Source organism: Marmota monax, unplaced genomic scaffold (assembly GCF_021218885.2).
Source record: "Marmota monax isolate L192 unplaced genomic scaffold, Marmota_monax_Labrador192_F-V1.1 WCK01_AAM20220418_F8-fsc00018, whole genome shotgun sequence".
NCBI classification, from domain to species: domain Eukaryota; kingdom Metazoa; phylum Chordata; class Mammalia; order Rodentia; family Sciuridae; genus Marmota; species Marmota monax.
Genome location: NW_026692201.1, coordinates 17,190,559 through 17,201,180, shown reverse-complemented (window position 1 = coordinate 17,201,180; position 10,622 = coordinate 17,190,559). Strand labels below are relative to the sequence as shown.

The 10,622-nt window shown below is 33.5% G+C and overlaps 1 protein-coding gene across 2 annotated transcripts in view; it reads right to left on the bottom strand.

The window, feature by feature from the left end:
- Positions 1-24: 24 nt before the first annotated feature.
- Polr3g (RNA polymerase III subunit G) overlaps positions 25-10,622 on the bottom strand; it is a 38,360-nt gene continuing 27,762 nt past the window's right edge. For both annotated transcript variants that reach the window (XM_046428466.2, XM_058574583.1), the window contains 2 exons: positions 7,637-7,786; positions 25-2,489 (listed from right to left, as the gene is read on the bottom strand). In XM_046428466.2, the coding sequence (XP_046284422.1) occupies positions 2,403-2,489; positions 7,637-7,786 (237 nt within the window). In that variant the 3' untranslated portion in view covers positions 25-2,402. The remainder of the gene's footprint in view (positions 2,490-7,636; positions 7,787-10,622) is intronic.

The window sequence follows — 10,622 nt, the reverse complement described above, 5'->3', positions numbered from 1 at the left end:
TGTGATGGTTTATTCAAAGATATTTCACAGAGGTAACCCTGCTCAATAAATACATAGTTACTATGTAAAACCTGTATTTACAAACTACTTTTTCTTACCTATTAATAAAGGTTGAAACTAAAAATATTAAACAAAAGGACACAATTTTATTTTGTAAGAATTTAATGTTAAATACAGAAAAATAAACATTACAACAACCAGGTTTGCTTGTTATAATAATTTTAAAGACACATCACCAATAAGTATTTTGTGTTTATGTGTGTGTGTGTATGCATACACACACACACACACATATGTATATATTAAGCTATCTCTTGCCTTCCTATGGAATAACTTCACAGTCTCAGATCTTCAACCAGAAAAAGAAAAGAAAAAGATGATTTGTGCTAGTAAAGCAATATTCAGACCCTGTCTGATCTCACGATTAACATACTTTAAAATTGTAAAAAATTGTTCCAAAGTGGGGAAATAAGTTTAAATGAGAGATGGCCAGGACCTCTCGAGTAAATCCTTGTCCAAAGGTGCTGGCCTAACTATCTTTAGGACTCGACAAATATAAAGCTAGGAAAAGAAATACCTTTACCTTCAGTGTATTTGCCTTGTTCAAGCTTTGATCTGCACTTTTATAATAAAGGAAGTAAACAAATATAGAAATAAGATTTCTATAAACAAAATGGTATTTGGCTCTGGTACACCAAAGGAAGGGAGAATAAAACACCTATGTTAATTATTCCCAAATGACAACTTTGCCATTATTACTAAAAACTTCATATGAGGTTTCTATTCTAATAGATTGCAGCTTTAAAGAAGACTTATTCATATTTCCATTTAGAATCTTAAGATCTTTTGATACACTCCTTTAAATGAAAAGTCACATACTATGAGTACAGCATTAAACTAGTAAGATGGGTTCTCATACCCATCTTGAATTATTTGAGGAAGTATTGCGATTGAAAATGATCTTTTTCCTGAGACAATCATGTTGCAAAATTGCACAAGACAATACAAATTTTCCCCACAAATGAAAGATGGGAAAACCTGATTATGAGGAAAACATTTGTTTCTCAAAATGTTTTTCAGTCACTTTCTAAGTTTCAACTATTTAAAAGGTAAGAATCAATTTTAAGATATGATCATTTATTTCTCTAAAGTAAGAGAATGTAAACATGGTAAATTCTGGTTAGTGTTTAAACACTTTTTATAGGAAGTAATTTACAAGCGGAAAAACTAAGGCACAGAAAATTAATCAAGTTAAGTTTCACGGTTGAACTTAATATTACAATAGAAATAAAATTTAGGGCTCTGATTCTCAGGTTAGTGGGTAATGAGTAATATCTTCCCAATAGGTAAAAATAAATTTTCTTCATTTCTTTTGGTGGGTAATGAGAAGTAGTCTTTTTCTTGAAATCTATTATATGAATTTCCTTGAAAATCTTTGGCATATTTAAGTTTTTGGAGGCTGAGGTTTCTAGGCATTTTCTCCCCAGAATATAAAATGGCAGGGAGCTAGCTTTTAAGTTAAACAAAAAAGATTAATGACCTGAGTTAATTCTATATTATAATCAACTATACAGCCTTTGAGTCCTGTGAAGCATAATAGAGGCCACTACATTAGACCAAATTCACACTCATGCTTTCTACCATGAAATTTATATAACCAGGACTTATGTACTTAAGTAATAAACAAGATGTTTCAGTCTAATTTTTCAAAAGCCCAACTATTTGAACATGTCAAACTTAACCACAGAGGATCACTAACTCATATTTTGTATGGTATGAAGTTAGCCCCAAATTCAAGTATTTATAATATTCATCCCAAATGAAAGCCTCTCTGTACTGGCTGACATGTGAAATGTGAAATTTAAATAGATCAGACTGACATTTTTCCCTGCATGTATGTTTTTGATCATAAAACCTCCAATCTTATAAGTTTGTACTTTAAGAGTCCAGGCAGGTTTAAGGAGTCATAACATAATAGTATAGAACATAGCACGTAAAAGATAATTTTCAAGTTTCTTTGTTTTTAAAGTGCTCCATGTGCTATATTAAATCATCTTCAGGTGATAGAAATCCATTACAACTACTAATAATTTTACAAAAAAGACCAGTTAAACAAGAATAAGTTGTTCAAGTATGTATGAATACATAGATTAAGAGATGCAAAAACTCTTTAGCATAATCAAATCCAAATAATACAAAAATCCACTAACATACACAAGAGGGATGGCAAAGTTGTTAAGGAGGAATGTCAGAGTGTCAGATAAATTTAAAAGGTAACTAATGTATAAAAGCAATTATGACTATTTCAGTAACAAATATTTGTTCAACAAAACATAAATCAAGTCTGTCCAACTGCTTAGAAGCTATATTATCATTAATTTTTTTCTTGAGAAATTTTATGGCTAATAGGTTGCTTCATCCATGTTGTCGTCACTTTCTGCACCAAAATCATCTCCATCTTCAAAATATGAATTAATGTAGTCATTTTCCTAAGTGAAATGATATATTTCTTAGTAAAACTAAAATTAAAAAGTAGTAACATTATTATTAAAGAATACAATGTAGACTGTTCCTTTAAGTTTATAAATACCAAATTTAGGTAATAAAATAAAACAGGCTTACAAGAAGAGTCTTTGCTTTTTAAAAATCTCTAAAAGACACATTAGTTTTCATACATGTCTGCCTGTGCTACTTTCTTCCTCAAGACACCACTTCCTAGTATTCTCAGGCACCAACTACTTTAGACAACAGGAAGGTTTGGCCAATTCATCACAGTAGATATATCTAAAGCAGTTTTCCCTAGTGGGATGATACATTGTTTAGTGAACTTAAAATACCATGTATCTGCCAAATGCATGGACAGGTATCTCCTTACTTTGACTTACCTACATAAGTGTCTACGTCCAGCTTATTAGGATTTTTCCAGTCCAGAAAGTTGGCCTGGCTTCTCTGGTGCCAAGCTTCAGAAATGTCTAGAAACCTAGCTGAAGCCCAGAGCCTTTGTTCTGGGAAGGAATGTGGCAAGGGTGACAGTTCAAATGAGACCACCATATAAATAGTCATAATTCTATATAGAACCTTAGTACACATGCATGTGTGGAAATGTAAGCAAGACAACTGATACATAAAAGTAGAAATGAGTAAGGAAGGGCAACTCTAGTACCCTAAAGTGTATATTACTTGGTTGTTAGACATAAGCACTTCCTTCAACTATGTTCAGTGTTTTGAATGAGGTAATTTTGAGAAATTATACTCTTTTGATATACGAATAAAGCAGCAGAATCTGTTGAAACTGATGGCTCATTTGATCCTTGTTTTTTTCTTGAATTACAATATTAAAAACCTTGAATAAGAACAAAGTTTTTGCTGGCGCTGTAGCTCAGGGGCACAGTGCTTGCCTAGCATGTGTGAGGCACTGGGTTTGATCTTTAGCACCACATAAAAATAAATAAAGGCATTCTGTCCATCTACAACTACAAAAAAAAATTAAAGAACAAAGTCTATATTTTCTTGATTTAATATATAGGTATTATACAGATAATTTGTTCAATTTTATCCTTCAAAACAAAATGCTCATGAAATTGACAATTCATTGAGTAAATTAATGCCACAAATTTTCAACTAAATAATTAGTAGCTAAAAAGAGCAAAAAGGATAACTTTACATCGAAAAAGGCTTTAATGGAGTTCTCTTTTCAATTTCTCACTCAAAATACCTCATTTATTAGTTTGAAGAAGCTTTTCGCTTTTGTTTAATTTTTTAATAAAATGGAGTTATATGTACCCACTTACAAAAACAATGAATACTGGGACTCAAGAAGAACTCTGCACTGGGTTTTAGCAAAATACTGCACAAAACAGTTTAAATCCACTGTAAGAGGAGATCTTAATTTCAATCCAGATGTGATCCACAGTCAACTCAAGTGGACTTTTCCAAAAATCACTGTTGTCCAGAACATTGCCACTACCCACTAGAATCTAGTAGCACTCATATGCTAGTTGTGACAACCAAAACTGTCTCCTGACTTTAACTAATGTTGGTTTTGTCTTGTTTTGTTTGTTTTTTGTACTGGGGGTTGATCCGAGGGGCACTTAGCCACTGAGCAATATCCCCAGTCCTTTTCTTAATATTTTATTTAGAGACAGTGTCTCACTGAGTTGCTTAGGGCCTCGCTACATTGCAGAGGCTGGCTTTCAACTTGCAATCCTTCCTGCCTCAGTTTTCTGAGTTGCTGGGATTACAGGCATGCACCACCATGCCCACTAACTAATATCACTTAAAGGACAAAATTATTGCTGGCTGAGGAGACCTGGTTGACAGCAACATGTTTGAATTATGATCCACACTTTGCTCCTTCTAGTCCAAACAACTGAGCTTTCTACAATACCAGTATAATCACACTACTACAATTCAGAGACTAGTAGGAAGAACTCAAGATACCACAAAAAAGTATAAGAACCATAAAAATGAGAAGCATTATATATCAAAAAGAAAGGGCAGCAACCATGCTTCCCTTGGCACTTAGAACAATGTCTGGTGTACAGTAGATGCCCACAGTCTTCTTAATTGTTTAATTAAAATAAAAGAAATAATGTCTTAAAGGAGTTGTTATAATAACCCAATCAATAAATGGGCAAAGGAACTGAACAGAAATTTCACAGAAGAGGAGATATGATCAGTTAACAAATATGTGAAAAAATGTTCAACATCTCTAGCAATTAGAAAAATGCAAATTAAAACTACACTGAGATTTCATCTTGCTCCACTCAGACTGGCAATTATCAAGAATACAAGTAACTATAAATGTTGGCAAGGATGTGGGTTCACTCATATATTGCCAATAGGAATGCAAATTGGTGCAACCACTCTGGAAAGCAGTATGGAGATTCCTCAGGAAACTTAAAATGGAACCGCCATTTGACCAGTTATCCCACTCCTCGGCACACATCCAAAGGACCTGAAATCAGCATACTATAGTGACACTGCTACATCAATGTTTATGGTAGTTCACTTCACAGTAGCTAAGCTATGGAACCAACCTAGGTGCCCTTCACCAGATGAATGGATAAAGAAAATGTGGTGTAGGTATATACAATGTAATATTACTCAGCCATAAGGAAGAATGAAATTACGGCATTTGCCAGTAAATAGATGGAACTGAAGACCATCATTCTAAGTGAAATAAGCCAATCCCAAAAAACTAAAGGTGGAATGTTCTCTCTGATATGTGGATGCTAACACACATAAATGGGTGTGTGTGGTGGGTAGAAGTTTGTTAGATTAGACAAAGGGGAATGAAGGGAAGAGAAGGAAGATGGCAATAGGAGAGACAGTCGAATGAATTGGACATAACTTTCCTGTGTTCACATATGATTCCACATCATGTACAACCACAAGAATGGGAAGTTATACTCCATGAATAATGTGTAAGATGTCAAAATACATTCTACTGTAAAATATAACTAAAAAGAACAAATAAAATATTAGAATAAAAAGAGTTGTCACAATTTTTCCAAGTGTTGAATGCTTCAGAAAAGCCATGTGAAATAAGGACTAAATTTTGTCTGTGGTAGAGTTCATAGCAATAAATTGAATAACATGGAGGTAAAAATCAAATTAAAACATGCTCAATGGGGGAGAGAGGTGAGCAAATGATGACAGCTGAAGCAGCTTTGTGACAGCATGAGAGTTGGAAGGACAATGTGGGAAACATTTTATACTGAGAGATAAATATGTAAAAAAAGATATCGAAAATATGGAAAGGGAAATGACCTGAGGCTTATGGTTTGAAAAAAAAAAGAGCAGAATTATCAGCACCAAATAGGGTGAAGGGAATTTCTTCCACTGATTAAAAAAAAGCAAAGGAAGAGGTAAGACATTGAGTTTGAAGACAGAGAATATGAAATTAAGGGAATTTCCTCTAATGGCTCTATTTTCTATATGCAGTAACTATTACCTGCCAAGAGTGCAAGAAAAAGTGGTAAAGAAGTGAGAAGAACAAAGATTATCTGAAATAATTATACAGCAGTAATTTAACAAGAGAAAAAGGAAATATGTTAGCTGACAAAGTGGGGTTACTATTTTATTTAGTGGCATTAGTATTTGTGATTCCTCAGAAATGCTCACTACATAGGTCTGAAGGGAAGAAGAAGCAAAGAGCAGAAAAGATCAAAGACTGTTTTTGTCTAGAGACTGTGCTGGGAGACCAAACATAAGACAGAGTAATGGCGAGAAAATGAAAGGTAAGCAAGGATTAAGCCCCTTAGAGAAGGAAATTAAAACAGGAACCAAGAATAGGAGACTAAGGATCAGTTGTATCAGCAGTCTCAATCACAGTGCAATGAGAAGAGTGATCTGGAAACAGAGCTGGGTACAAATGAAACATGTTTAATTTTTAAATGTTTAAACTTAAAATTTATCTGCAAGAATAAAGAGAACACTCAGGAAAATTCTGACAAAAAAGGGAAGCAGGAAAGACAGGCCAACTTGTTCCAGAAGTAGATCAATGGAAAAAGAGTTCAGACACACATCTGCAGTAAATATGGCAATCTAATAATGGACAGAGGCAGAGTTTTAAATCAATGAGGAAAGCAAATCATTTAACAAATGAGCTTAGCAGCCAGTTAACCACTGGAAACATAAAAATCCAATCTCTCCATTTATATCAATAGAAATTTCAAAAAATACAAAATGTAATGCAAAATAATAAAAACAGAAAGTCTTCACATTTGGATCTGTTTCAGGTAAAGACAAGATTCAGAATATGGTAAAAAGAAGGTGAAATGGAATGGCTGGGCACAGTGGCATATATCTGTAAACTTGGGAAGTTGAGGCAGGAGGATCAGAAGTTCAAAACCAGCCTCAGTAATTCAGCAAGGCCCTAAGCAACTTAACGAAACCCTATCTCAAAATAAAAAAGATAAAAAGGGCTGGGGATGTGGCTCAATGGTTAAGCACCCTTGTGTTCAATGCCTGGTACCAAAGGGAAAAAAAAAAAAAAAAAAACCACATTAAAATGGACTGAAGATGAAGTTCACCAGAATAGAGAAGAAACTCTTAGCCTAGGCTTGTTGTATGAAGTGTTGACAAAGTTGCAAAGAGGCTATGACCAATAAACTTGATTAACTCCAGTTTTTGAAATGCACCATGTTTCTAAAAATTGGAAATACCAAATCCAAAACATGGAGTCCTGATTAAGCCAGACACCTGAAACTAAACCATCAATATTCTCTAATAATGTCCATGCTGTCATGGTACCACTATAAGGACTCCCTTCCAGATCTGTATGGATACAGGTCTGGAAGGGAGTCCTTACTACCTTACTCTACTACCTTAAATGGCTGACTAAATTTTTGTTAAGATTAGTTAATTGTACTTAATCTGATAAATTGCCTTAATTTATGGAATTCCACTTACAAACCTGTGTAGGAAGTTATTTTATCTTTCAGTTTGGCATGATTATCATTTCAGTGCTATAATAATTCTCTTGATACCAAGGAATTGATGCCAGTGACAACAATATACTTCTGGTTCCTATCAAGCTGGTTACTGATTTTAATTACATACCATACATCTGATTACTTATTAGACAATCTTTATGGTTGGTAACTGTTACTCTCCCCCAATAGACCTTTACCTCCTCTTGCTCTTCTTCATCATACTCCTCCTCTGCAGCATCCTCACTGTCGTCATCATCATCATCACCTTCTTTACTTTTCTCTTTGCTTCCTTCTTTTTCTTCATTTTCCTCATCTGATTTTTCACCATCACCTCTCTTTTCCAATTCCTGGTATAAATGACTTTCATTAATTTATATGGAAGCTCTAGACTTTGACCACCCAGCCCAGCCTAAAGAGAACATACTTTCCTCTAATCCCATTTTACCTCCACACCATGAGTTGGAAACCATGAGTTGACTCAAGAAAGGAAGCACTCACTGTCCTATAATTACATGAGTATTTCTTTGATTTTGTAACTTAATAGTTGGATCTTAGGTAATGCTGGGTTTGTCAGCTCTGATGCACAATGCTTTATTTTTATGATTTCTATCCCTCCTCCTTCTAAAACATTTGACATAATTTAGTTTATAGAGAAAAACTTTCAGAATGTTATTTTGTTTCCCTTCTAACATAAAAGGAGAAAAAAAAGAATGTAATGGTAATATTTCAAATTGTCCATGTTTTCGTTTATAAGTGAGACTGCTGAAAACCACAGTGTCATTCTGGGAGAAAGTATCCTAATCACAGATTATCCCTGTCTATCTCTGTTTTGTTCTTCATTGTTTACTTCACATTTGCAGGACTTTATAATATATCTGGAGATTAAAAATTCAGATCACAATCAACGCTAGTGATCATTAGCAACTCTAAGATAGGAAACAAAGGAGAGAAACCAAATTATGAAAGTTTTGATTGCCTGATGGCTACACTTATCCACTTGGTAAAAATCATTATGCTACTTTCTCATGGAATATAAACTTTACTTTAAAACTGCATATTTGTATTTCTATTATGACTACCAATGATTTTCTTCATTAGATTAAAAAAAGACCTGTTATTATTACTGTCATTCTCTCTTAAATTGTACTATTGCTCACTTTGCAAAAATGTTAGAAATTCAAAAGTTTTCTAGAAGGTAAGTATAACAATAATTTCATATTAATACTAATACTGAAGGCTTTATTTTAGCTAATTTGTTATTCTTTCTTGTTTAACATTTTTTAGTTGTCAATGGATCTTTATTTAATTAATTTACTCATATGTGGTACTGAGAATAATCAAACCCAGGGTCTCACACATGCCAGGCAAGCATTCTATCACCAAGCCACAACTCCAGCACCAATTTGTGATTATTCTTAAGTAGTAATTAGAACACTTATCCATCAACAAATACACCATCTCTTTCACAATATATGTGCTTTGTAGATTACATATGAACAGAAAACCTGTTATATCTGAGATGGTCATAACTTAGCTATTTCTTTGTTGGTTCTCAAATATTTATTTTTAAAATCCTTTTAATTATATCCAAGTTGAAGTTAAAGAAATCAAAGGCAATGAGAGGACATCATGTAGATTAAATTTGTAAGGAAGCTCTCCTTTTCCTGTGTATACACACTCCTCTCAGGAACAACAAATAAGACCAAGGTAATAGACATGAGATGATTTATCTTGATACTGTCTTTTATGTTGCCTTATGAGTTATTACTGCATTATAATGTGTGTGATTTTTCCAACTGGCAATGTTCTCAGAAAATTACAAGTAAACAAAATACTTGCAGATGAAATAGATCTTTTAAAACATCTGTAAAACACATATATATGATACTGTGTTAATACTAATTAATAAATGACATTTTGTCTTTTCTATTTCAATCAGACCATAAATAAAAAAGGCCTGAAATGCATAAGTTTGTGTAGTTAAAATGGAAATTGTGCTATATTAATTTAACTCTGTGCAAGGTATTTACTGTTTCTGAAAAAAACAAGCTATTAATCATTATTTCATAATTAGCAGTTATTTAACCAGTTTATGGAAAATATTTTTAAAATACAGAACATTCAGTGTGACATAGGGATATGGAAGTTTAAATTTTTACTACTGCCATCTCAAATATCTTTAAATAAATAACTTCATCTTTCTACCCCACAGACTCAAAGCAAACCCATAAAGCACTTAAGTAGATTAACAAACAGAAGAGTTCTATGACATTCTTTTAAAAAGTGATTCCAGAGTCACACACTTTATCTCAATACTTCCTCCTTCTGGGTTAAGGTGCCGGTGTGAGCCCTTCTGCTTGGTAGCTTCCATTTTCTCTTCTATGTTATTTAACTACCTAAGCTTATTACATTAAATATTCAAGAATAAAAAATAATAATATAATGTAAAATCATTTCAAAGACAGTTCATTTATGTATGGAGAACTGTTGTTCTATCCTAAATATTATACAGGCACCACATAGAACCTCCCCTCTATGTCATGCAGAAATAAGAAGCTTATATGCCAGTTTATTGCTGGCTGATTATTCATGAGATCTGACTGTATGTTGCTACCTCCCCATATAAGGGTATTCTATTGTAATCAGTTTGAACCTCCTTTTGCTGAACAAATGAACAATCACAGAATCAAATAGAAATAGCTTTTGTAATATTAAAGTTGTTAACTCACTGGGATATCTAGATCTAAAACTCCAATTTTAACACTGTTTTCTGGAAATGATATTAAATGTAAAGAATAAGAAAATAGTTTGTTCTGAAGAGAAACCACACCCAGAGGTGCAGATTAATCTTCCCTATAGCTTCTTACAGTCATTGCAGCAACTTTTTCCAGGAGGCTTTAAGAGCAGCCAGAACTGTGTTCAATCAGTATAAGCTAGATGTCCTGCAATCTCATCTATCATTCCACCACAGTTAAGCTTGACAGTTATTGCTATTCCTTTATCAATCCTCTGGCTTTATTTTCCAGACATGTTATCTCAGGCTCAAGTATGGGCCAAAAAATAAAATAGCAAAAAAATGAGTTTCTGCCACCAAGTAACTGTGTCAGCTTGATCTGGCAAGTAATTGTGTTTACACTTTTGACTTCCTCTTCTGTAAGTAAGGAATAATAATACCCACCTCTC